At 41.4% G+C, this 26,901-nt stretch overlaps 3 protein-coding genes across 6 annotated transcripts; 2 read left to right on the top strand and 1 right to left on the bottom strand.

The window, feature by feature from the left end:
* Positions 1 to 140: 140 nt before the first annotated feature.
* fbxo32 (F-box protein 32) lies at positions 141 to 7,953 on the top strand. 2 transcript variants are annotated; one of them, XM_040116960.1, is made up of 9 exons: positions 141 to 437; positions 1,012 to 1,133; positions 1,525 to 1,574; positions 1,704 to 1,796; positions 4,419 to 4,512; positions 5,246 to 5,430; positions 5,570 to 5,752; positions 6,313 to 6,456; positions 6,597 to 7,953. In XM_040116960.1, exons 1-9 carry the CDS (start codon positions 325 to 327, stop codon positions 6,684 to 6,686), a joined length of 1,074 nt encoding a protein of 357 aa, XP_039972894.1. In that variant the 5' UTR covers positions 141 to 324; the 3' UTR covers positions 6,687 to 7,953. The 2 variants fall into 2 exon arrangements, with proteins under 2 accessions (XP_039972894.1, XP_039972895.1); XM_040116961.1 differs by lacking the exon at positions 141 to 437 and adding an exon at positions 589 to 840.
* Positions 7,954 to 9,454: 1,501 nt separating this feature from the next.
* On the bottom strand, positions 9,455 to 13,354 carry prelid3a (PRELI domain containing 3A). 2 transcript variants are annotated; one of them, XM_040116964.1, is made up of 7 exons: positions 13,042 to 13,354; positions 12,451 to 12,619; positions 12,037 to 12,126; positions 11,573 to 11,643; positions 11,246 to 11,348; positions 10,919 to 10,995; positions 9,455 to 10,765 (listed from the first exon to the last, which is right to left on the bottom strand). In XM_040116964.1, the coding sequence occupies exons 1-6, from the start codon at positions 13,215 to 13,217 to the stop codon at positions 10,924 to 10,926; spliced, it is 681 nt and encodes a 226-aa protein (XP_039972898.1). In that variant the 5' UTR covers positions 13,218 to 13,354; the 3' UTR covers positions 9,455 to 10,765; positions 10,919 to 10,923. The 2 variants fall into 2 exon arrangements, with proteins under 2 accessions (XP_039972898.1, XP_039972900.1); XM_040116966.1 differs by lacking the exon at positions 10,919 to 10,995.
* A 1,189-nt stretch (positions 13,355 to 14,543) lies between these two features.
* Positions 14,544 to 20,767, top strand: elovl4a (ELOVL fatty acid elongase 4a). Of its 2 annotated transcripts, XM_040116963.1 has the most exons (8): positions 14,544 to 14,759; positions 15,698 to 15,780; positions 16,575 to 16,762; positions 16,949 to 17,029; positions 17,676 to 17,847; positions 18,417 to 18,544; positions 18,697 to 19,045; positions 20,114 to 20,767. In XM_040116963.1, exons 2-7 carry the CDS (start codon positions 15,714 to 15,716, stop codon positions 19,018 to 19,020), a joined length of 960 nt encoding a protein of 319 aa, XP_039972897.1. In that variant the 5' UTR covers positions 14,544 to 14,759; positions 15,698 to 15,713; the 3' UTR covers positions 19,021 to 19,045; positions 20,114 to 20,767. The 2 variants fall into 2 exon arrangements, with proteins under 2 accessions (XP_039972897.1, XP_039972896.1); XM_040116962.1 differs by having other exon boundaries at positions 18,697 to 20,767.
* The last annotated feature ends 6,134 nt before the right edge of the window (positions 20,768 to 26,901 follow it).

Genomic DNA, 26,901 nt, shown 5'->3' with positions numbered 1-26,901 from the left:
AATCAATGTCCTTGATGTCCTCTATCTCTGTCCTTTTCCATAACATGAGCAGTTTTGTTACCTCTGCTCTTGACACCAACAGATTTTGCAACGCTCCAGTTGATAAACAAAGCCACGTGTTGCAGGAAAGTTTCCAAAGTGGGCGGCTCTCATGTATTTCCGGGTTCTGAGTTACAAGATATAAGAAGAGCTGCGCAATGACAACAGTAGAGCAGAAACACGTCCAGGACAAAGCGCTTTCAAGAAGGGATACACAATAACCCCAGCAGGGACTATTTCCTGACATTTCTTAAGACTTATTTAAGTCTACGACATCGAGTGAGGATGCCGTTTCTCGGACAGGATTGGAGGTCACCGGGTCAGAGTTGGGTTAAAACCGAAGAAGGATGGAAAAAGACAACAGCAGACGACAGAAACAACAACGTCTCCGTGGAGAGGTTGGTCATCAAACAAGTCCTGACAAATGGCGCCGTCTCCATCACAGCAGTTTTGGAAATGCGCAGCAATTGACTGCGCCATTAGTTTTTAAGTTAGAGAAAGATGGAGGGAGGAGGAGGGTGGGGGGTGTACCTTAAAGAAAGTCGAAACAGCATGATGAAGAAAGGCAGGGCGACAGACAGACAGACAGTAGGCCCGCAACTTCATTTTGTTTCCACCTCACTAACTTCAGTGTCTTTGTTTTTCTGGGACCACGTTCCCTCTCAAGGCTAATCCCTGAGCTATTAATAACCTCACAACAAGTGAGCGGATTATCAATCTCCTGTTGAGTCTGTACTACTTTCCAAACCGACTACACACACTTCCGACACGAAGAGCCTACCCTTTTTAACATGGCCTGAGGTTAGAGTTAAGGCGCATCTATGACCTCTGATTCGATGCTAGAGTGTGTTTTCTGTACAGAACAAAACAGCTCATGTAACTGGAAAAGATAGAAAATAAAGTCTGTGCATTCACTGAGATGGTGGTGAAGTGATGCCTTACAATGAAATATGCGTCCCTGTGTTTTTCCAGCTTCTGCAAGGCCGAACAGGAGGACTGTTTCAACAAAGAGAACTTGCTGCTTTCTCTCAGCTACGACATGGCTGCCAAGAAGAGGAAAAAAGACCTAATGAACAACAACACCAAGGTCCCCTGTGAGTCACAATGAAGGAGACACACCGTCTGACTTTCTATATAAATATGCAAAGGAGAAGATTTAGCTTTGTTTATTTATTTATTTATGTATGTATGTATGTGTACTGTTATAGATCATGAAATAATATACCAAAGTTAGGTTCCGGACCAGAAATAATAGCAGGAGAGGCTCATGAGGATGTTATGTAACATTCATTTGGGGAACACTTCCTAATAATATATATATGTTTTTATCATTAATTTTCCATCATTTCATAAACTTAATTCCAATAACTACACTCAGTCTGAAATTGCATCTTATTTGTGATGTGTGCATGTGCATTTGTTGCAATGCTTATGAGATGCTTAATGAGGGCAGGTCACTAATATAAACATTCTGCTTTCTCACAGATTTCCACAGGGAAAAGTGGATTTATGTTCATAAAGGAAGCACCAAGGAGGTAACAAATGAACTCATTTAGTTTCACATCAACTTTTCATATCATCATTGCTAATGTAAACATGTGGAGAAAACTCTATACCCCTGCCGATGAATGCTATCTAATACCCTGATAATTAAATTCTCCCAGCGCCACGGATATTGTACACTGGGAGAGGCCTTCAACCGCTTAGATTTCTGCAGCGCCATCAAGGATACAAGGAGATTTAATTATGTCGTCAGAGTGAGTCCACATCTCTTTCATTTCTTCCAGTTTCTTCTGTCCCTTTTGTTTGTCTTCCTCTATGTCTGTTAATAGATGTTTTTGTTAGTGTCACAGAGGGTGTTGAGGTTAAGAGGGTATGTAGGCATCTGCCAGGCTCTTATCTATGCTATGCAGACATGGGTCTATTAGAGGGGATGATACTGACCCAGGGAGTGTATGTATGTGTTTGTGGTATAGTAAAACTGGGTCCTAGCATGATATTTTGCTGTAATAGAATTGCCAAAGCTATTTGGCATCCCTATATTGAGTTAAAACCAAAGCTGTATTGAAATTCAATTCCTATTTACTACCCAGTTCAGTACATTCAGTTTAATTATTTTATATATGTCTGAAGTGTAAAACTGATGCATCGTGTTGTACCCTTAAAAATTTCAAAATGTACATAGCATATTCACTAGGGATGCCAAATGGCTTGAGGAAACATGTCCACTCAAGGGGAAATGTGTCATAATCCTTCTTCATAATATCATTGTCAATATGTAGTTGCATTATGGGACATCAATAGAAAATTATCCAGTTTAAAGTGAGAGCTTTTACCCTTCACATCAAAGTGTCACGGGACTAAACTGAACACCACCTGTCCCACATGTGCTCCCATGTGAGCTGAGGGCTACATGTGGCCATGTTCTCATGTACTGGTGGGGGTGAGATGGGGGTTGGGGTTGGGGTTGTTGTGGGGGTGGCCGACAGCTGTGCGGTGAGGTGTGACCACCTGACGGGGGTTTATGAAACCATACCCGGTGGTTGTCAGGTGATTTAGACCCCCAAACCAAACACAGACACACTTGCCTCTGCCAAACTTAAGCCTGTTGTCTCCTGTTGTCACTTTTTTGCTGTCCTATTTAAGTGCAAAATGAATTAATCTTGTGGGATGCACCAATTGAGGCTTGGTCAGGAGGAAAAAAAACAGCTTTCCATTTTGATAGGACAATGAAATTGCTGGGGATCATGTTTTATGACTGTTTTCTTGTTTTTTATATACAGTCATAACCCCATAAACACAGGTGTAGTATATCAGCATTATAAAATTCCTGTAATGTCAGAATGCGAAACCATCTGATATTCGGAAGTGATCTAACTTTTTAATCTCTTTACACATAACTTTCCACAGATAGTTGGCCATTTGTTACAGTCTCTATTGGAGTTTTGGATTGACCTTTTACTGCAGGTTCCAGCTAACAAGGGCAGTGCAGTGTGCTAAGCCCAAAGAACAATATGGCTGTGTAACACTAGCGTCTAGTCTGAACATGTTGTCCTAGGTCACTGCTCTTCACTGGTTGTGTCTGATGGCATTTGCAGGTTCATTTAACTCTCTCAGTTACACAGCTCAGGTTTGTCCACAAAGAGACAACAAGTGGTCCTCTCTCTTCTTGGAGCAGACAAATTGAGGTTATTTCAAGGAGACAGAAACTTCAAAATTAACTTATTTTAGCAAGGCCATCATAATAAGATGTAGCCCTTCAAATACTGTCGGCTTGTTTGTGGAAAAGTGTGAGCCGCATGCCAAGCTATGAAGTGCAGTTTAGTGAACTGCAGGGGCTAAAAGTAGATACGGAAATGCGCATTGTTCTGCCCGGCTGCTCTACAAAGAGAGGAACACTTGATGAGCTGCTAAAAGAAGACGGGCATGGGATTAAGTTTTAGGAATGGAGCTGGAAAGAATGAAAAAAGCCAAGAGGGAGCAAAGAAGCTTAAAATTGGTAAAAACGGACAGGATGGTAGAGGATGTAGGAGAGAAGTAACTTGGTTCAAAGTTGGGTACTATTAAGCTCCTCAAACTCATCACCCTTTATTTAGGATTTGGCTGAATGCTTACTTACAGTGGGTGCAGTTTTGTTGTAATGAAGCTGCATTTTTCATGGGCCGCTCTTAGGGGTTTAGAAATATTCAGTGAGGACAGTTTGTGCTGTCTACTTTTGTATGACTCATAACTGCTAAGTCTCCCCTCCAGTTTACCAGAAAGTACCCCATAATATGTTGATGTTGGTATGATGACAAAGGTCACATGCTTCGGTCAGAATTGAGCAAGGGTCAACTTGAGTTTCTCCATGATGTCACAGCAACTGTTACTTGCCAGCAATGCCACCATGGAACCTGTTGTTTGTCTGCTAGCCAATGGCAACAACCACGCAGGCATACACATAAACACCAAAGCATGCTTGCATGGTGCCACAAGTGCACACACACTCTGTCAGATGATTCAGCTAATTCACATGACAGGAGTATCAGGAGTCAAATGATTAAAAGCTTGTTTGCGGAGGCTGATGTTGTCGACAGCCTGGGCTGTTGTCCAACACCTTTCCAGTAGCTTCTTCCCCCTAAAGAGACTCTGATCAAGAATGATCAGAGCCAAGAATGCTGTTATATGCTGGTTGGATCCAGCTTCAATTGAGAGTAATGACCAGGTGGAACAGTTTCAAATTTGTTCTCGACAGCATTTAATGTTAGGAGTGCGAGTGCCTTTGTAAGAATGCAGCAAAACAAACGTTAAGTTATAAGGCATTGGAACAGAGAGTCTCAGCAGCTGACAGGATGAAATTTATGTTGTTTCTTTCTGTCTCTTTTCTTTCTCCGCTCCAGCTTCTGGAGCTTATCGCCAAGTCCCAGCTCCCCTCGCTCAGCGGAGTGGCGCAGAAAAATTACATGAATATTCTGGAGAGAGTGGTACAGAAAGGTGAGCCCTATCGCTCTTCTCTTACTCTTCTAAAGTCACTCAACTAGTTTGCCTCTGAGTTTCCATCTTTTGTATGTCCAAGGGTTTTATTTTCCTGCTGTGGTCTGTATTTTTTGTTGTGTTTGTTTGTTTGGTTTCTCCCCACACATGCATCTCTTGCATATGCAAAAATATACAAATGCACAATTCACCCCTTGATCTATTTCATTTTTATTTTTTATTTTTTGGTTCAAGTTTACAGTAAAGTAGAGTCTTATCTTTCTCTCTTAAAGGTATAAACGTAAATAATATCAGTAGAGCAAACATGAAACCATCCTGCTTTGTTGGTTGCACCAATAGGTGAGGAAATGAGCCCTGACAACATCTAAAAGAAGGCAGAGAAGTGAAATTAGTGCTTTAATGGGACAGTGAAAAACACTGACACTCACCAGATCCCTCTACATATCACAGTGTAAACTAAATGTTCCCTCTGCTAAACAGAGATTCAGGTTGTTTAGGTGGTGTTATGAAACCTTTTGGCCAAATATTATGAACATAACGGGAGGAGAGTACACTCACTCCAAAACATTTAGTTTAACATTTTAGATTTTTGATGATTCACAATAAATATTTTACTGTTTGGCTGTTTGCCACTAATATCTCTGAAACAGTCAGGGTTTAAAATCTCGCCTTTTAGGTCATAACTGAAGTAATAAATTGAGCTCAATGAATAGCTTCTGATTTCCCCCGACAGTCCTTGACGACCAGCAGAATGTTCGTCCGATCAAAGAGCTGCTGCAGACGCTGTACATCTCGCTGTGTGGTCTTGTTCAGGACATGGGCAAGTCTGTCCTGGTGGGGAACATCAACATCTGGGTGCACCGCATGGAGAACATCTTGCAGTGGCAGCAGCAGCTGGACAACATCCAGATCAACAGGGTAAGGCCGTACCCAAAATACAGGACCACGAGCTGGACACAAACTGCTCCAATGATGTAAAATTTTGGGACTTCAAGAAGTCTTTAACAGGCAGATTTCTATTATATTCAAGACTTGTCCTGCCTCCTGTTTCTTGCAGCCCACATCAACAGGCATGACTTTGACTGACCTGCCTGCCAGCCTGCAGCTCAACATTATGCAGCGTCTGTCGGACGGCAGGGACCTGGTCAGCCTGGGCCAAGTGTGTCCCGAGCTGGGGGCCCTCACTGAGGACCGGCTGCTGTGGAAGAGACTCTGCCAGTACCACTTCACAGACAGACAGGCATGTAGAATTGAATGGGTGATCTCTAAATAAGTTTAAAATTAGAATGTTGCACTCGTTGCGCACGCAGGTTAGTTGTCTTCCTCATTGTCCTTAAATGATATCACTGCTTCAGCTGAGCCAGCTGGTACATACCTGAGACAATTAAATTAAAAGAGCTGTCTTCTTGACATATATATCATTTAAGATCAATCTACAAGGAGGACAAGCATCTGATAAACTTGACTTAATATTGTAAAATGGGAGGCCCCAGTATGTGCATACTGCCAGTGCAGTAACCTTGCACGATGTTTGAAAGCATGCACTTGAAAAGCGAGTGAGATGTTCTCAAGCTATAAGCTAAAGTAGGCTAGAGTGAAGTTTCCTATAGGTCAGAGTCGTTTTTAAATTTAGTTTGAGTTAGGGGAGGGGTTATGGGGAAAAAAACTCTCCATCTTTTGAATGTGTGTGTAGTAGTGAATGTGGTACAAAGAAATTGTCAAGCCAGCTAACGTTAAAGTGGATATTTTATTTGTCTCTCTTTGGGTCATGTCTTAAAAGTCTGATTTCCTCTTCTTTAGATCCGAAAGCGCCTGATGGTGTCAGATAAAGGTCACCTGGAGTGGAAGAAGATGTACTTTAAGCTGAGCCGCTGCTATCCGCACAGAGAGCAATACAGTGACACCCTGCACTTCTGCACACACTGCCACATCCTTTTCTGGAAGGTAGTTTATTTTTCTCTCTTTCACTTAGCACTCGATTAAATGTGACAACTAAAATGTCACGGTTAGGAAAGCTGAAGATGAAACAGAAAAAACACCTGCATTTAATATTGACGGTTGTGTTTCTTTGTTTCTTTTTGCAGGACACAAACCATCCCTGCACAGCCAACAACCCAGAAAGTTGCACCATGTCCCTCTCCCCTCAAGACTTTATCAACCTTTTCAACTTCTGATGCCCCCCCACATCCTGATGAACTGACTGTATATACTGTACATAGAAATGTACTATATTGTTTTTTGTTAAACAGCACAATCAATTCTTGGATGTATATTTAGTTGAGCTATGTCTTGAGGGGGCTCAGTGGGACAATTATGCAATCGAGTTTCTTTTGGAAGAGTACACAGGCTTCTGGCAGGGTTCACTGTTGAAAGCGAGTGAATGTGACAGAGGAAAAGAGATGTAGGAGCAGTCGTCTTATTGATGAAGGAGAGGAGAGCAGAAGACAAATGAAACACGCAGCTGGAAGAGTTTAGTCTTAGTTAATGTGGTTTTTGAAAAGAAACCTCCAAATTAACACACCTCCTTTACTTAAGCTGTGTGCACTTGTTTTTCCCAATTTGGAGAATTTGGTTTTAATTTATCTTTGGTTTTCAAACCTTGTAATTGTTTTTTTCAACACGGGAAGTAGGAAAATTATTTGATTTTGTTTAAAATTGTGATTTGTTCAATATGAGATTACAAAGCCAGCTCACATGGGGCATGCAATGTGTTTGACGTTCAGATAAGTTTTTGCAGTACTATTCAGTTTGCCACTGGGATGGAAAGGAGTAAACCTTGAGTTGCTGCAGTACCTAAGAGATAATGAATGTAAGCAATGGAGTTGGTAATTAATAATTAGACTGACTGAGGATTCTTTGATATGTTAACACACCACAATATCTTTTCTATTTTGTTCTCTTTTTTCACTTTTATATGGTTTTGATGTTTTTTGGGTTTTTTTTAATTTTTTTTTATTAATTGTGTGTTTGTTTTCTGCTGTGGCTGCTATAGCAACAGCACCTGAGTGCAGTATTACCAAAGATTGTAATCAAAGTCAATATTACAATGGTGTGTGCCTTATTGTGAAACTTGAAACGGTACAGCTTAATCCTTGTTTGCAATGTTTTCAGATCCTGATGCTGTTTTTTATCATCACCAAATGTCTCATTTACACAAGAGTGGCATTTAATATCTGAGGCTCTGATACCAAAGTTGGCTGTCGTATTTTATGAAGCCTCCTGCATGGTTTTTTTTTTTTTTTTTAAACCCCCAGCTGACTGTGTGTATGTATTTATTTATTGATATTCTGGCAAGTGGCTGAACTTGCACTATTAGGTTTGAAGGAAGTCAATTTGACCCAGACGTTCCTCTATCACTGCTCAGACAGTGAGAAATGATGTACATGCTATGCAATGCATTTTGTTTATGTTCTGTTGAATAAATAAAAGAAAATAACCTTACATCTGGGCCTTAATTTGATTTTTTTTTTTCAATGTACACACTGAAACATTACATAGAACAATTGAAAATATTCTTTTTTGAGAGAACACAAATGGGCTTCCTGCCAGAGGTGAAATGGAACTGTCCTTTGATTTTCCTTGCACTCACAGCAAACTTGTGCACTCTACTGGACAAATGATGAACTGCAAGTTGGTAATAAGAAAAACGACTAAAAAAACCTAGAATGTGGCTGGATGGCCCTTTATCTGTTTCCTTCTCTCCTACTGTCTGTGCTCACATATACAGTATTTTCTTTTCCAATAAAGCTGTTCTCATCTACATGTTTTTCTGTTTCTGTGTTCAATGGAGCAAGTATGAAATAGTGACTGAAACCTGACCCATTAAGATGACATGTTAACCAGCAGTCACTTCCAAGCCATTTCCAAGCTGCTGCTCTGTACTGCTAAAATCCTGAATTCATAACCGCAACGTCTTCTGACAAAATCACCATAAACATAAATCAAAAGGAACTGCAGCGCAGTGGTTTCTGCTATATTTACTTGTAAAATGATCACTCAAAGAGAAAGTTAGAAGCTCATTAACGTCTGTATCAGGTGCCGTGCAGTCAGTTGAATAAAAGGTGTACCAGCAGATGGAAAGCTCAACCTCGTGGTCGCAGGGCAATTCTGGCGACTCTCTTCTACAGAAAGTAGCAGAGGTTTCTTGCCAGGTGCTTTTGTTAAGAAAAGTCACTAAAGGGGTCTGAAAAGTCGGTAAATCTAGCGACAAAGACCCTGAGTTGGCAACAGTGCCTGTAAACATCCCCCTGATGATGTAATAGAAACTGTTTCCACAAATGAAAAAAATTGACAAATTGAAAGAGCAACAGCCAGCTGGGGAACTACAACACTCGGCCAGTCGACCAATGGTGTAACTACAGCAGTCAGTCACACGGTATTTGGCTGACAAATGGTGTTACTTCATCGGTTAGTCAGTCAGTCACGGACATTCGCATACTAGGGCTGGTCTGGCTGTTGTGGTCCAGGAAACTAACAACAAATTATCTCTGAGAGATGATGTTTTCTGTGGCTAAGAGTTTCTATCACTTTACATACCTGAGTGTTTCCTTCTAGAGTAGAGGAATAAAAATGGTGCTTAGATGATTAAACACTGAGCTGGGACTTTTAAAAAACAAAACAAAAAAGAATTTCTTGAAAGTAAAGCATCTCAGCTCACTTGTACAATGGTAGGGGAAGTGGATCTCTCCATTGTCTTTTCACCAAAAGAACTCTGGGACATTAGTCTGATTTAGGCAGGCCTACATGCTGTATAATAACACTAGGGTTGTTAGACAATGAGCTTTATGTGAACAACAAACGAATTTTAAGTTTTCTCAAACAATTGTTTTAATTTTTGCATTAGGACAACTGTTAAAGCTCAAAAAAAAAATTTAAAAAGAAAATTAAACGTTTTTACATGACATGACAATTACAATATAAACCATGTAATGATACACTGCTTGTTATGCAATGTACAGTTTTTAAATAAATAATATTTATACAAATATTATGCAAATATTATTCATTTTAGCAAGAAAATTGAGCATATTTGATTTAGCACGAGTCATCGTTATATCTCCCACTGCAGCATTGCACATACAATACAGCCCTGCTCCTCAGGGGCATACAGGTAGTTTTAATAGAGTACTTCAACAATGGCAGCATGATGTGTATGACTGGCAAAGGCATGATACCGCTGCCAAAGCAATCATACACAGGCATCGATTTAAGGCCATATAAATGGGTAATTCTGCCCACAAAGACAGTCAATCTTTACTACACGGATCACAGAAGTATGTACGTCATCTTCATCTTCCTCATGAACCCAATTACAAATCTGCTGGTTTAAGGCCTTACTACCCATCCATTTCACATCAAAAAAGGTGCCTGTGTATTGATGCATTCGCAGCAGAAAAAGAAGGCAATGTTAATGGTACATTCCCATCTTAAGCTAGCTACCACACTACTCTTTTTTTTTTTTAAATAAGCCCCCCCCTCCCTTTTTTACTACTATCATGCAAACATATCATCTACAGTTTGTGCCTCTTGAAACACATAATAAGCACCAGTAACAACTCTCTGTTTTTAACTCCTAGTACAGGAGTCTCCTGTGTTTGATATTACAGAAGAAGTACATCAGGTAAAATAAAGTTATGAAGTCTGTTGCATATTATATTGTACCCTACCTTGTTTTCCAAAAAACAAAACAAAACGATTTGTCTGTCTCCCTATTACATCCTTCTTGTGCATCTAAACTGAAGCTATGACAATAGCTCAATCAAAGTAAATGTGGGGTAGTGACGCAATATTCAAACCAGTGAAGTTTGGTATGCTCATAAAATTGATGCAATTCATTATGGAAGGTAAACTTCACGGCAGCACACATGACTTTTAAACCCTTGTGGTCATTCGGCAGCAGAGTGTCAAACACACTGAAAGAAACTGTCTTGGTCTCCTCAGTTGCCTTAATTAGAATGGCTGTTAATGGGTTAATGAGTACTGAGTCACACCGACCACAACCTTTAAATCCGACTCTAACATGCTTTCGGTCTCATTCTTCCTTACAACCATTCAGCTTTGGCAGCATTTGACTGTTCGTCTGAGCTTCCAGTGCCTGTACTCTACAGGTGAGAGACGGAGTGTGGGGGTGAAAATCCACAAAACCTCCCAGACCCTTGAATTACCAGCTGCAGAGGATCCCAAGATGCTGAGGATCCCTAGTGGTTTATGAGGTGTTGCCAGGGAAAGTAGTCGTCACTGTCGAGCTGCAGCCCTGTGTGTTCAAAGAAATGAGCGCTGAGCATTATGTGACGCATGCACTAACGTAACACTTTTCTTTGTAGTTTTAGAGAGAGAATCAAGTAGCATGCTTATAATGATCTGGTAGGACTGGAAGACAAAGTTGCAAAGGAAAGCAAAGAATTACCAGAGTTAGTAAATGTCACAGAGAGGTACGTTCTCTCTTTCAGAGTTCTGAATAATCCACTCAATAGCATCCCAACCCTACAGATTCACACAGAAAAACAGACGATTAAAGTAGAGCCCTTTCACATAGACAGGTGAACAGCACTGGAAATAGAAACTTTTGTCACTATGTCCAGTAAAACTGGCCCCGGAACAACAGAGAGACAGTGGAGTACCAGTAAGATGGCATGCAAAGAAATCTTCAGCAACGTCATTATTACTTGAACCGGAATACACACTACATGCAAAAGATCAATCAATATAACGCACTGTGCTTATTATCTGTTACCTTTCTGGCATTAGCTGACATTCTCCTGGCCATCATCCCTTCCAGGTAACTGCTAAGACTGACTCCCTTGACCGTAATGATGGCCTCCTGGGTCAGGATAGTACTGAGGAGCGAGTGAGGGAGGTGAAAGAGAGACAAAAAGAGAGAGAGAGAGACAACACGATGACTGCAAGACATGAATAAACAGTATAACACTCTGTACCTGAAGGAACACAATGTGTAGCTCATCTTGTTTCCCACCCGTGTGTGCACTGTTACATTCTCTGTACCCAAAAAATGATTTCAAAAACGAAATGCAAAGTGAATGAAATCGTACAATGTACTTACACCTCAGGGTTGTCTGGGTGTGGTCGGTATAGAAGCCTCTCATCAACTGATATGAGGTTGGTGAGAGTAATCTGGAAGACAAGATAGATTTGTATTTCCTTACTTTATCAGTTATTTACAGGATGCACAATTGATTGAGACGGAGCAATAGGTATTACAGTAAACCATAGTATTTCTTGTAAATTCTTTTTTAATCTGAAATGTTCACTTCACAGTCTAAACACTTGTGCAGCTGTTTATGAACCCTCCCGTTTTCGGAAAATGTTCAAATTTTAAGACATTACTTTAACATTATGATTACATTTTACATTACAGTATACAGTTTGCCTAAAATCTTTTTAAAATTTCATGCTGCGCTGGCTCACCACTGCTAAAAAAAAACTGTGTAACAAGTGTTAAGTCAGTGTTGTGTAACTAATGCTGATCAAAGTCATGGCTGGCTGATGGGCTCAGTGCAAACTTACATTTGTTGAGCACAACTCCATCTTTTTCTCCTCTGGGTCGACTATGGAATGCTCCTTCACATAGGTCTGTGTCTGGTTGGTCCCTAGTATCTGCAAGTACAGTAAAACAAAGTATGTACAGTAAAATCATCTTAAATATCATCTGCCGTGTGTGTGCGTGCACGAAAAAATTTTTCACAAGTCCCATTTCCAGAAGCTGTCGATGGTCTCTACGACACTGACTGTACTAACTTCAGATGAATTTAACCAATGTAATGTTGGAACCTCTTCACAGACCCCTGCAGGTCTTTGGGCATCATTTAGAAGCCCACATCTTTGTCCCCTCCATCTATACCTGTACCTGTATGCCTCCGAGCACGCATGCACATGTATTTCTATACATCTAAAGTCTGCGTCTGTGTGTTGACGACTGACCGCTCGTACGATGCCTGGTAGCCCCCACTCTGTGCTGAGGAGTCTGTGGCTGTGCAGACGTCCCTCAGCGTCCAGGCTGCGGTCCAGCACGTCCACCCCGACCACGTTAGGGTTCATGGGGTTGGGGTACTTCCTCATGGCAGCTTTGATCACGGTCTCCCACGGGTAACTGCACACAAACCGGTACAAAGGAACAGGACTGGGAAGAAACGTACAAACTGACGAAAGAGCTTATACAGTACACGCTTCCATGATCTCCTTATAAAGGGAAGTGCGCAGGGTTATAGAAGTCAGTGCTTAATCAACCAATAATACTTCCCTTATGGGCTTCTCTGGGACCAAGCTGTGACTGGGGAGGCTGTGTTGATCTGCTCTAACAGGGTTTTCTGATATGAAAGATGCAACAGTTCATTGGCTCCTGATAGAGACTCACCACCACTCGGTGGAGTCATAACATAAGAGTATGTGGGATTTGCTGAGCAGAATCGTAAGATAACGAGGTTGAATGTCCCATCGACTTAGCCCTGCACCTACAGACCAGCTCATTCTGCTTTAACAGTAACCCTAAGCGAAACGACCGGGGTGACCAACCTGAAAACATGCTCGGTGCTCCAAATCTTCATTTTTGCTTTCAAAACACAGTCTTGACCTTTTCCGCTGAAAAAACCCTCCGTCGGTCTGAAACTACACCTCAGCGGACCATTTTCATAGGAGGAACTAGCTCCACTGATCAGAGAATAGGGCCTATGATGGGAGCTCACGACCATCAGTGAAGTGAGTCCAAGGGGCGCATCTCCGCGTTTCTCCGCATTTCAGCCTCGCGTAAAGACTGCGCAAAACGCTCTGGTCCCCCCGGCGCGCAGGAAAGAGGGACAGAAAACATAGAACCTATGGGTTATAACCAGCAGCTCGTACATGCAAAAGGACCAGAGGGAAGCCGGTGCCACCTCGGAGCCACCAGGCGTCTAGTTAGACGGAGTGAAAAAACAGGATTCTGGCCAGGAATATCAAAATAAAACCCCTTTCGAGGACCTGCCGTGGTCGCAGTTTGTTTTACCGACGTCCCCTAAGCCTTAGAAATACCACCCGGAGACGCATAATGTTTTAGAAACATTACACAGTATGAGGCAAATACAAAAACCTTAGGAAGTGGCTTTTTCTGTGGGGTACAAATAGTTTAGGCTGCACATTTGAAAAGCTGGGGATCCAAATGACTTTAAAAGCACACACTCTTAATAAACCAACCCCTCAATTCACTGGCATTTCCCCTGTTCGGTCATTTCGTAGCTTCACTCAATTATTATCTATTAGCCAGTGTTTATAGCAAGACCTTACATCAGTGTGATTCCATAGACTATGTGGTCACGTATCTACTTTACAGCGATACTGACTCACTTTTAATGGGTTGATTCCGCTAAGAACTTTTGTGTGAACTTCATTTTCGTCCGGTTAGACGACACATTTGAACAGTTTTATTTCGAAGGCAAAGGCGCTGCTTTCCCCGTCCTGCTCTGGTTGTGCCCGGCTCACTTGACGAAGCTGGTGCAGCTCCGCTGCTGCTGCATCCGCCTCCATAAGTGCGCATGCGCCTAGCATCTTTCCATCATTCCCGACAAGTGGCGCCGCAGGAGCGGAGCTGCATCAAGCTACGCAGAGGCAGTCAGAACCGGGCAGGATATACAGCGACGCCACTTTCAAATAAAAGCATGAAGCGAGGGGAAAACGGCTGCGGTAAAATACATGAAAATAATATGGTCAATAATGATTGAAAATAAGCCTTTCACATAGTCACTTAAGTCCCAGTATTAAGGATTTTATGGCCAATGGGAGTATTTTGTAACCTATGGAGTCTTGAGTGAATTACTATTGTCTGTTGCTGAATAGCCTGTTTTCAGGAAAATATCATTCCTGGTCCACTTACAGGCTTTGTTTATATGGTAATTTAATTAAACATTTTCTATTTCCACATTTTACCCTCTTCCTAAGGACAAAAAATTAAAAAAAAAAGTCAGCATTATTTTATTACTGTGAAAGTGTGACCGGAAGTGCACGGTGCATTCACGCCGGTGCCGTGGCGATCAGAGGAGAAATTCGTTGAAGCAGACGCGCAGTGGAGGCTAGTGTGGTCCCCTCAACGGGAAATTCATGCCATCGCCGCGCACTCAACGGCCCGTTTATCTCGCTCCGGATCCGGAACAATTCGTCCGTTCGCAGCGAACGCGATCGCGCGAGCGCAAGGCGGAACAACGCGCCCTGCATGGCCTTTCATTGAATGTCAGAAAAGAGGGATTTTTCTAAGCGCCGACACGGTAAGGTAACAAGCATCCTCGTCCGCACGGACTAGACGGCGAGACCAAGGTAGATAGTACGGTCTGAATGTTCGACTCCATATTTATCATTCATGGGCAGTTATCGTATTGTCGATACAGATGGAAGATGGAAGAAGCTGAGGGGTTACGAAAAATCATCATGTTAATAAGACTGCATGCAGTCTATCTGGAGGCCGGACTGCATGCCGCAGAGTGCACATTCGCCATCAAAATGCCTGAAATCCCACACTGTAAATATAGCAGCCCGAGCCTATAAAGAATCTAAAATATGATGTTTAAGAATGTTAAATGTGTCCATAATCTAACATGAATGGTTTATTCTCAGCGCAGGTTATACGGAGAGCGCGTGCAGGACTATGGCAGATGCTGCAGCAGCGCTTGATCAGGCTTCGGGGGGGGGGGGGGCTCAGATTTTTGGGATCATTCAGTCACACGGTGTGTCTGGCGGGCACACGGCTACATACCATGCCTATGCGTCAGTCTGTCACTCTATAGGACGTGACCCATTGCAGTGTCGAAGTGGGGCACGAGGCGATCCCTGTCGTTAGGAAGGGCCACCAGGTTGGCTGGTGGTCGTGCTGAACCCAAAAATCTGCTGACACATGCGCTCTGCCGGCCGGGGCTCCCGGCCTTTGTGCGCAATGAAACCTATATGGCCCATCTATCAGGGCCTCATGGGGCCACCGACTCCTGTTGGATTATCACTGGCATTCTATTGGCCTGGATCTGTTTCTTTTACAGATTCATACTATTTAAGCAATTGATTATTTTATAATAATGTATAAAATGGAGTTGAGGTGACATTATTAATTCCTGACCTCTTGAACGATGACACCACTCTGACTCAGTGGAATCAGTTTTTCCTGTCAAATGCTGGTGAAAAGCTGAGATTTTCACATCTGTCTTTTCAATTTCAGGTCCTCAGCCACAACCATGGAGATCGTCACGCATTTAATTAATGACACCATCGAGTTCTACAAATGGACCCTTACTATAGCAGGTAATGAGCTTGTATTTTTGTTATGTTTAAGAGTAAGTGTTAGAGATCTTTTTGACAAATATGCTGTTTTACAAGTGACTAAACACACTTTTCCGTGCGTGTGCACTCTTGTAAGGCATATATACATCTACAGGTATGTTATTCCTGTTGTGAGTCTGTATAGAATGAGTCAGTAAAAGGATGGTGCTTCAGTGGGAATTTGTGAAGGGATGAGTAATAGTTGCACCACATAGTAGAAGAGAGCGTGTGTGTGTGTTTATGTGTGTGTGTGTGTGTGTGTGTGTGTGTGTCACTGATCATACATTAACATGAAATATATTGCAATATATTGAGTTTTAATGTATCTTAGTTGTTTAAAGGCTAAAATTATTATTTTTTTGTCCTGTCTCGCTCCTTCCTTTGTACCTCCACCTTCAATGAACTGGAATCAGTAGGTGAAATCTGTAAAGGATCATAGCTTTCATTCGGATTTACCTGCTAAGTCGATTTAATGAAGAATGTTGTAGGGAGGACTATACTATATGATGAACAATACTATATAGAGAACCATAGTGGACAGTCAGATTTTAGTAGCACATATTCAAAGCATCACATGCACCATGAAGCAAGTGTGTCTTAACCAAACCGACCTCCTGACAGGTCACCTTGGGACAAAATCCATCATCTGCATTCCTGCTCAACACCTATTTGACCTGCCCTCCCCTTAAAATAAGCTTCCACTGAACCCACACTGTGCAATGTAATGCAAACATTAAGAAGAGTTATGTAACGCTATGAGAACATCTGTTCCACAGACAAGCGAGTGGAGAAATGGCCTCTGATGGACAACCCCCTGCCCACACTGGCCATCAGCACCTCCTACCTGCTCTTCCTCTGGCTGGGGCCCAAATACATGAAGAACAGAGAGCCCTTCCAGCTCCGCAAAACCCTCATTGTCTACAACTTCAGCATGGTCTTCCTCAACTTCTTCATCTTTAAAGAGGTTTGTTGTTGTTAGAGAATAAGCTCAATGTTCTGCTGTTTACCTGCATGGATGAAAAGCGATGTATGTACCCAGCGTTCTGCCTGCACTCCATCTCTCTTCCTCTCTCTGTCTCCTCTCACTGTGTGTCTCTGCCTTTGTTCATTTACATCCGTGATTCAATAGAGACATTCTCTTGTTCTTTAGCTCTTTATGGCAACCCGGGCTGCAAGCTACAGTTACATTTGCCAGCCGGTGGACTATTCAGATGACCCCAATGAAGTCAGGGTGAGTGTTTGGAGCTGTAGACACACACACACCCACACAGGGACACATGCACACACACTCACTTGCATTAAATGAAAATTGAGCATTTACCAGAATCGATTGAACATCACCTGCCCTATTATGCAATTTAGTTCACATCTGTGCGGTAATGACTCTTTTCGAGGAAACAAACACCTCTTCTAACGTTGCTAACATGCTTCACAGATAGATGTGATCTCACTTCACTGTAGTGCTCTACTGTACCCAAATGATTAAGAAAATTCTTGTCAGTGTGCCGGGAAAGCTTCACTCTCAGCGGTTTTAGAAACACGTTCAGCTTCCCCTCCTTTGGAGGATGGGATCGTGGATGGTGTTCAGTTTCGTAGTAACGTAGTTACACAGCTGACACAGCAAGCACAGTCGTTTGGTCTCAGGTGACCCTGAGGTTGAGATGTTGCAGAAAAGATTAGATAAAGGAAGCGCAAGTGTGTGTGGAATTCAGTTCAATCAACACAGCTTCATATTTGATTATGTAACAAGTTAGAAATCAGAGTCTTAACGAACTACTTCTCTACTCTAACTGTCTGTTTCCCTGTTGGTTTCTCTTTCCTTTCTCCGCCTGTACCTGCCTTCTCCCTTCTCATTACTCATGTCCTGTCTGAGACAGGTGGCAGGAGCTCTGTGGTGGTATTTCATCTCTAAAGGCATCGAGTACCTGGACACAGTGTTTTTCATCCTGAGGAAAAAATTCAACCAGGTTACCTTCCTGCATGTTTACCACCACTGCACCATGTTCACGCTATGGTGGATCGGCATCAAATGGGTGGCAGGAGGACAGTGTGAGTAGCTCAGGCTCCAGTAAATGTCAAGGTTATGCTTTAAGCCTATTTCTATCTATAAAATGACATGTTTTTAAATCTTGAAATGAAAATGCTGATGTGAATCTCATTATTTTTGCAGGTATTCGGTCATAAGTATAAGTATTAGGCAAATTGAAAATTTTGAGCTGACGACGACGCTAGATGAAAAGTTACAGCACCACTAAATTTATTATTTTTCATCCAGACGTGGACATGATTGTTCCAAATGTCATACAATCCATCAAACAGTTGTCAAGACATTTCAGCTTTATGGGGATGCCAGATAAAAAAAGTCAGGGGATCACCAAAATCATCAGGATATATCCTCTTGAACAAAGCTGCGGCCAACTGGCCTACATTACCCTTCCCTCGAGCCATGCCCACTAATAAAAAAAAAAAGACCATTATTTTATTTTTTTGTTAAATGGAAAAAGTACAATAAAGGGTTTGAAGCAACCCGATTTGAGACTTGTGAGATGTGTGTGTTCTAGCCCTACACTTGGCATGACAAAATTAATATGATTGGTTTCACTTTCGTGTATTTGCAGCATTCTTTGGTGCACACATGAACGCAATGATCCATGTCTTGATGTATCTGTATTATGGCCTGGCCTCCTGTGGACCTAAGATCCAAAAATACCTGTGGTGGAAGAAGTATTTGACCATCATCCAGATGGTAAGACATTAGTTCCCCCTCTGGCTAATTTCCCATGAAATGTATTCATTTAACACATTTTAGAAGGTTAATCTCGCGTAAAAGAGCCTGAAAAGCTGTGAAACCATCATGCAGTGCAAATATATCATTTTCTTTCTCTCTTTGTGTCTCAGATTCAGTTTCACGTCACCATTGGCCACACGGCCTTGTCCCTCTACGTCAACTGCGACTTCCCCCACTGGATGCACTACTCCCTCATCTGCTACGCCGTCACCTTCATTATCCTCTTTGGCAACTTCTACTACCAGACCTACCGCCGCCAGCAGCCCAGACGCGACGCCTCCTCCTCCTCCAAAGCAGGGAAGGCCCTGTCTAATGGGACCCTCAATGGGCTCAGCAAGGCTTCCAATGGGTCATTGGTGATTGGGAGCAAAGAGGAGAAGCCCCAGGAGAACTCTGGGAGGAGAAAGAGGAAAGGAAGAGCTAAAAGAGATTAGAGGAAGAGGAGTGAGAGAGGTCGAGGTGAGGTAGGGCCTTGCTTTGGGTTCTCGGTTGCTAGTGCTAAAACATGAAAGACTTAATTTGAGGAAGATATAGATGGATGGGTGTGTTAAGGTGTGATGTGTTTATTTAAGCCATGATCTGAGTGTTGTAGATAAAATCTGAGACAGGCCTATGTTTAGAGAGGATCGTTGAGTTAGTGAGAGGCGTCAAAGGTCGTGCCTAAACTGACGATTATTTCAAATAACCCAAAACACAGTAGTATCTGGTAAGGGATAGAACTTAATATTCCTTCTCTTTATTGTGGTGCCAAGTACTGTAGATCTGCCTCAAAAGGAGTGACTTAAGCTACTTAAAACTGAGCCTGAAAAGGAGACACCAAACAGAGTTTACCAGGCCCATTTGGCATGCTGGGAACGCTACATTAAATGAGCCTAAGCTGCTTGAAAAAGATTATATACCATCATTATTAGCGATCACTGCTGTACTGAGACAGGAATACACATCACAACACACGCACAAACATGTCAATTTATATTTGAGCGTATTATTTTTTGATTGTTCACCTTTAACAATATAAAACTGATGATAATGTACAGTATCACATCTCATTTGTCCTCATCTTTTTCAAGCTATTATTGATGTTACGTGAGAGAGAATTAAGTTTCCAGTACATGTCTATTGACACATTCTGCAGTTATCCACTTAATTGTGAAGATGGAGTTGTCTTTTTTATTCTTACATATTTCGAGTCATGGACTCTGACTTTGAGCTTTCATCCATTAACGCACAGATACATTTTAGAGAAGGAAAATAAATCTATATCCAGAGGTAAGATGTACATAGAAAAAGAAAAAGTAGATTTCTAACCCTGTGAGACTGGGATGAGATTCTTTCATCAATGTTTTAAGATGAAACAATTATCAACACTAGCTCATAGGAAGTTAAAATTTAGACTTTCTATTTCTGTATACAACCATAAACCGTTTTATATATCCCTACTTGTATGTAATGTGATGAAATATAATGAATATTATCCAGAGAAATGATGAATCTGATGATTATCTCAATGTTTCCCACTTTTGACAGAGATACTGGTGGAGTTTTTTGTCTTTGAAGATGTTTACCTGTCTTTTTATATCCCCTCTGACGTCGTTGTTTGTCTGACACGCTGGTGAAAAAAGAAGCGGTGGTGATCTGGGTTCCCCTTTGTATTTGCGAATTCAGAACGAGCTTATAGCCAGTTGTGATCATAAGTTAACTAAGCCTATTTTCTTCAAATATTCAATCAAATATCCTTTTTGCGTCTACATTTTCAGGCTCAATCCATCTCCTGAGCTGGCTTGAATGTAAATTTATCAGGGGAAAAATTTGGATTTAAAAGGGTAAAGGTTATGATTTCTTTACAAAAAGAGCTGGTGAACCTCTATAGTGACTGTGTATGTTATACCACTATGAAGAATAACTTTGCTCTGCCTGTAGTATATAGAGTATAAATCAATGACGGGCTCTATATCAACAAATCCAGCTTTATGTCATCCATCAACAGATGCATTTTGACGTTATTTATTGGTTTGTTCTATTTATTTTTATGTAAATACCAATTTCCATCTAGCTGAGAGTGCTCTTCTGTGTATTTGTGTTCTTTTTGTGTTGTACATATTGCATTGTGATATTTTGTAAACTGCACATTTGTGAATGTTCCCAGCTTGTTAGCTTGGACATTTATACGCCCACATTGCTTCTGTGTCTGTATGTGTGTGTTTTTTTTAAGTATCATAACTTTGAACTCTCTTCAAATTGAATTAAACTGAATGCCTGTACAAATGTTGCCTTCCCTTTTTCACATCATTTAACTTGCCTGTTTCCTAATACAGTAAATTTCATGCCTCCTTAACCAGCATATAAATTCTTTTACATTCTCTGTGGATCAAGACTATGTTTTTACCTTAATGGCATCGGTGGTTTAGCCATTGTTGGTGACAGAGGTGCAGAGTAGGTTTCCAACACTAGAGGGCAACATGGTCTCATTTTAATAAATGAACACTGCAGTCATTATACATTATGCTCACTATGTTCCAAACGTTTTGAACCATCCACTATAGTTATGGAAATGACCTCAAGATAGAGAGCTTTATCAAGTCTTATAACATGAAGAGAGCCAGACAATCGACCAAAATTTTTAATGGACATCCGTGAATTATAAAGGTCAATTCCTGGTTATCAGTTTGGTGCTGTGTTGGTGCATTATCAGAACTCATTTCACCCAGGCAGTCCCAATTATCTCTAAAATGGGGTGAAGCCCAGTGGTGGAAAGTAACTAAGTACAATTGCTCAAGTACAGTATTTAAGTCAATTTTTTTTGTTGAGTACTTCACTTTAAATGAGTATTTCCTTTCTGCTTCTGCTCTACCACATTTGGCATAGAAAATATTGTACTTCACAACAATGATCTTAAACCTACTGGAAGTTCAACTTTTTACATTCAAACATGCGAGCAATCAATATTACATGATGTATTGTAATAGATTACACAACACAATACATATGAATGTATTAAAATGAGCTCTACCTTGACAAACCTCAATATATACATATAATATATTTTAACAATCCTAAAAGGGCCATTCTGCATAATTAGTTCTTACTTTTGATACTTTCAGTACATTTAGCTTAGAATACTTCTGTACTTTGACTTAAATAAGATTTTGAATATAGGGATTTTACTTGTAATGGAGTATTTTTTACATTCTGTGGTATTGTTGCAGTTTAGCCTCGTTTCTATGCCTTTCTCTTTACCATTTTTGTCCGGCTGTCAACACTGCTAAATTAGTTTCTTAAATTTTACATTTTTAAATTCATTTTTTAAGACCTCTATCACCTCAGCGATGTAATTGTATAGCAAATACGCATCAAAATCAGGACTGCAGGAGAATATGGGGTGGTTCAAGTTCAGGGTGGGGTCATGTCTGTCATGTTTTGAGTCATATGTTGTTTGTCTGATATACACTAAAAAATAACTGTGCCAAAGCCAAATCTCTGCTACTTGCTCTGAAGGCAAAAACAAAAGCTCTTCAAATTGAAGTGATAGCACTACTCATCCCTGTCGAATTCTCCTCCCATTTTGACGAGTCCAGACAAAGGTTTCCATGGTAACTGTACACAGCAGCTGTCTGACCCCCCATACCCTGTCATCCACCCAAACCCGTACAACCCCCACCCACTCATCCCCCTCCGCCTGTGTCTTCTCCGTTTCGAATCAGCTGGGGTCTATGTGGGAAACAGCAGAAGCGCAATAAACTATTAAACAGGATTTCAGTGCCTGTCCCTGTGTGTGTGTGAGTGCATGAGTGGGTGGATTGGTGAGTGGAGGTTTCATTTACGTGTGTGTGTGTGTGTGTGTGTGTGTGTGCGCTTGTGTAAAAGGTAGAGAGATTGAGAAACACATTTGTATGTGTGTGTGTATGTGTGCAATCCCCCCACAGAGTTTATGAGTGGGAGGCCTCCACTTGCTGAGGGGTATTACATGGATAATATTTGTTTGTATTATTCCTCAGCCCAGGGCAAACGTTTCACAACTCGGTAACAGAAAACCATAACTTCATCAACAACCTTTCCCTTGGAAGGTGGCCCATGTCCTTACAACTGATTCACCCCTTTCCTCACGGTCTCTACTGGTAGACAGTCGCATCTATATAACATAAACACTCCGGAAAGGAGGTTTCCGCAGGATAAATGATTTTCAGCTGCTGATGGATCACGACCCTTGAAATAAGATTCAAACATCTGCAGCAGAATACAGTTGATGCTCTGTAAAAAATCTCAAAAGCTTGTTTAACATTTTGGCCAAGATTTTAAATTGGCACTCAAATGCCTTGCAGTGCTTTTCAAACAATAAGTCATTGCACAACTTTTATGATGGACAAAGTGGCAGATTTGGCCTGATTGTCATCCTTAGCCTTAGCGTAACAATGCCAGTTCATGTGTTATGTGTGGGCTTTAACTCTAAGTAGTATAATCTCATTAATGTGTAGCTTTCTGTCATTCAAATGTTGGTCTTGATTCCTGAATCATTTCTATATCTCCTCTCACCACTTAACTAGAGGATAAGACCTAATACAAAGCCACAGCTAGACATACAGAACGTATGTATACATCTATATAAAGTATTCTGTATGTGTGTGTAAGGCATACAGCACACTACTAATAGGATTCAGATGAGTACCTCAGCCTTTATACAATATGTCAGTTTGAATATGTGTCTGTATCTGTGCAGAACCGCCTCTTTTAGTGAAATACTCAAAGCAAAGTAACAATTTTCCTGCCTGTCAGAAGCTCAGTTGATATCTGGAGCAAAACCACTGAGACTGGAGACAGGTGTGTTTTTAAGGCCTCACGGGAGAAAAATATTGCAGCAATGAGGCACTAGTAACTCAAAGCTAGTTGCCTGTCAGGATATGCGCTTAAAGAATGATGATTTTTCATTACCTCATGCACGGCATGTGATTATTTCATGGGATGATCATTAATAAATAATGAAACGGTGACATTATCTGTATATGACTCTTCTTATGTACTTCATTATTTTGCAGAAAAATGTATTTGTTGTGACTTTAACTTTATTCCTTTAAGTGTATTGTGGACAAAATCCATTGTACCGTCACACTAATCTATGGCATTAATGCTGATGTGTCTAATTTTATGCAGGAAGAATTAATTGAGGCAAAAATGTTACATGACATTTTAAGCAAAACTTTACGTTAGAATCTAAAAATATGTAACCCTGCACAGAAACTACAGCATGACACAGCAGATTATTCCTGATAATGTTCAAAGGTGACAAACATACTGCCTGGGTTCCCTGTCTACACATAATGTTACTGCGATGATCTGAGGAAAGCGTGTTTTTGAATAATAGAGAAAGTGGGAATGAGAGAGAGACTGGGGTGCATGAAATGAATGAGGGTGTTATTTTTAGACAAATGTTCATCAGGGCCACTCTCTCTCTCTCTCTCTCTCTCTTTCTCCCTCTCTCATAGCCTGTCCTCATCTTGTGCTCTCACCAGTTTGTGATGGGGGATGAAAAACTGGGACGTCAAGAAGATGGACACATAAGAAAAAACAAAATAGTGACAACATTAGCGGGAACTGTTGTTGGGTGAGCTGCTTCATTATCGCTGCAGAAAATGTCCATCTTAACAAGTCATTCAGTCTCATGTTGACTCTTTGACAAGTTAACATTGCTCCTGATGGGATGAGATACAGCGAGACCACTTGTTTCAAGGGATGCTGCGGAAATAGTGCAAGTAACGAGCAGGACAAGGAGACTCAACCTAGTAAGAATAACATTCAATTTTCTCATCCGAAGGGATTCACAGTATGTTTAATTTAAACTGCTTGATTATCTAACAAGATATAAAATGTGCAAACTGTTACGTAGATTTATTATGTGAATATTTAATATTTCTCAGAGATGAAGAAAATGATGTTTTCTCAGCGCATGATGAGACTCTTTCTCAATCAAACATCACATTCTTTTGTTTACTTTTGTCAAAGCAGAATCAGTAATGTTGTCGGGCACATGGTAGCCTCCATAATGCAGACATCTGTCACTTAGATGTAAGGAACTGATTGAATAGTCTGCAGGCAAAAGGAGAGGACAGGTGGGGGAAGTGATGAATGTGTTTATATGTGTGTGTGTGTGTCACAGTGAAAGGGAGTGTAAGACCCCAAACATCTGTTACCCTATTCAGAGAAAATGGATCATCATTCTTGCCCAAAGCGGGCTGATTGGCCCAGCAACATCTTGTCTGGAAATTAAACTGTGATTACAATAGAGAGCAGTCTTGTTTCCGAAGGGATCAAGATATAGTGTTGTAAAAGCCTGTTGTGACAGAGGCAAATGGAGAGGTGGGAGCCTAAAAGCTGGGGTTACTGAAGCCTTGACAGAAGCTAAAATCCCTGCCATAAAACTTTCAGAGCAAAGCAAATCCTGGCTTTCAATCTAAGTCAATCCCTAGCACTTCCCTCAAACATACTTGTTATTTCACTGAAAGGATGACACATACAACAACAGTCCACCTCCTTCGTAGTGTATCTTCTGAGCCACTTTAGATGTGTGTGTGTGTGTGTGTGTGTGTGTGTGCTTTATCTTATCAGGTATAACAGAGCTATTGGAGAAGGGCCAAGAATTTAAAAACTCCAAATGACTGGTCGGATGGGTCTGGCCCCGTGCGATGTAATCCAAAGTGAAGATGCCTTGACTTTATGAGGAGCCCAGGAGAATCTGGTCTGTTTCCAAACAGAAAAAAAAGGATCCTCATTCACTAGTTCCAATGGAAACACACACACATGAACCTGTCTCCATACCAAATCCTCTCTAATTTCACATTTCCATTCCCTGACAACACAGATTCAAACAAATTCTGGGAGAAACTAGTTGGCAGGCAGAACCCCCAAATCAAACGTCCAAAAGCCTAAGACCATGGGAAAGTCTTGTTAGACTCTTGGACCCCACTGTATTTATCCTCTGAATACGTTAAGTGCTGCAAGACCTGTTCTCCCCTCTCCAAACACTAAATAGTTTGACAAATGATTTTTGGACATTTGTGGAGGAATTTCTTGCTCCAGCTTCAGTTTGGGATTTTGTTAGAGAAACAATGATGAGAGATGGGAGAAAGAGGGTGAGGGCCAAGACACAATATTATTGGAGCTACCAACCTTTTGAATGCTTGGAAACAGTGCCCTGCAGCTTTAAAATCAGGACCCCCATGACCGAACTGCATATTTCACTGAAATCCAGGCCACAAATGGACGAGTCATTTCTGATCATTGAACCAAAGTCAAATAACTGTTCAAAAAGGAGCAAAAGACATGGCTATTTCAACCTTTTTAACTTGTACTTGATTTAATGGGTCAAATATCTGAATAGCCTCTTGTTGCACGTTAAAACAAAGACAAGCAGGAAATGTACCGTAGGGCCTTTGAAAAATCATTGTTAAAATACAGCATACGCTGTAAAAAGCAGGCAACTGTACTTCCTGCGTGTGCCGGAAATCTTAACTTCTTGACAAATATGCTGCCCTTGCTCTGGTTCATGACAGCTGTTGAATAATGTCCATCAGACAGGGCCTCGGCCATATTGTTGTCCTAGCACAAAGTGCATTGCTGTGCTAGTGGAAAGAACTGCTTATGGTGAAGTTTCGGGAACAGTCACATTCTCCCTAGTGGTCAATTCAAGCCCAAACACTCAAGGTCGATTCAAATAACTGAAGACAAGGTGAGTTTACAGTAGCAATGGCCACATCCAATCACTGTCGAGAGAGCGAGAGAGCAGAGTGTATCCTGTCTCCTTCCAATGAGAGCAGCCTGCTGCGCGCAGCTTCGTTTCCGTGCGGCCCCGGCCCTCCCCGGCGATGATGTAATGTCATGAATATTGAAACAGGTTGCTTGGTGGTCGGGAGGCGCTAGAGTCAGCATCCCTTCTGCCTCCCCATCACCACTACCCTCCAGCATCCGACAAAAACAGAAAACCCCGGAAAGGTAAGAAATTCGTTCGGAGCTCTCCGCGTGATAATCCCATTTTCTCTGAGCACACAGGCGGGTTTAAGGCTCAAGGAATGTGACCGGTGTAACCAGCACGAAGGGCAAATGAGTGTCTGTGATCCACATTATGTTCTGTACCGTCAGGCCTCAAAGGTGGGTCGGTTTACTGTTGCTGCTCCTAGTTGTTTCTATGTGGAAAAAGCGCCGGGCAGTAAAAGAGTCAACACTGAGCTGTGCCCCATCCCCCTGTTTAGTCTAATTTAAAATTCTTCATTGAATCGGCGCTGAGTGAGAGACCGTGTGTCGGGCAGTCGATTCTCTGCTTTTCCAAC

The sequence above is a fragment of the Xiphias gladius genome, chromosome 22 (genome assembly GCF_016859285.1).
Source record: "Xiphias gladius isolate SHS-SW01 ecotype Sanya breed wild chromosome 22, ASM1685928v1, whole genome shotgun sequence".
Lineage (NCBI taxonomy): Eukaryota > Metazoa > Chordata > Actinopteri > Istiophoriformes > Xiphiidae > Xiphias > Xiphias gladius.
Note: the sequence above shows the minus strand (reverse complement) of the source record. Positions and strands in the feature narration are given on the sequence as shown.

What these genes read in the sequence shown, in the direction of transcription:
- fbxo32 (XM_040116960.1), top strand. Translation starts at nt 325, where the DNA reads ATGCCGTTTCTCGGACAGGATTGGAGGTCACCGGGTCAGAGTTGGGTT. An exon ending in CAACAACACCAAGGTCCCCT is followed by an intron (nt 1,134 to 1,524) that starts GTGAGTCACAAT and finishes GCTTTCTCACAG; the next exon opens with ATTTCCACAGGGAAAAGTGG. An exon ending in GGAGAGAGTGGTACAGAAAG is followed by an intron (nt 4,513 to 5,245) that starts GTGAGCCCTATC and finishes TTCCCCCGACAG; the next exon opens with TCCTTGACGACCAGCAGAAT.
- prelid3a (XM_040116964.1), bottom strand. Translation starts at nt 13,217, where the DNA reads ATGGTCGTGAGCTCCCATCATAGGCCCTATTCTCTGATCAGTGGAGCT. An exon ending in AGCACCGAGCATGTTTTCAG is followed by an intron (nt 12,620 to 13,041) that starts GTTGGTCACCCC and finishes GTTTGTGTGCAG; the next exon opens with TTACCCGTGGGAGACCGTGA. An exon ending in CACCCAGACAACCCTGAGGT is followed by an intron (nt 11,349 to 11,572) that starts GTAAGTACATTG and finishes CTCGCTCCTCAG; the next exon opens with TACTATCCTGACCCAGGAGG.
- elovl4a (XM_040116963.1), top strand. Translation starts at nt 15,714, where the DNA reads ATGGAGATCGTCACGCATTTAATTAATGACACCATCGAGTTCTACAAA. An exon ending in ATGGACCCTTACTATAGCAG is followed by an intron (nt 15,781 to 16,574) that starts GTAATGAGCTTG and finishes TCTGTTCCACAG; the next exon opens with ACAAGCGAGTGGAGAAATGG. An exon ending in ATGACCCCAATGAAGTCAGG is followed by an intron (nt 17,030 to 17,675) that starts GTGAGTGTTTGG and finishes TGTCTGAGACAG; the next exon opens with GTGGCAGGAGCTCTGTGGTG.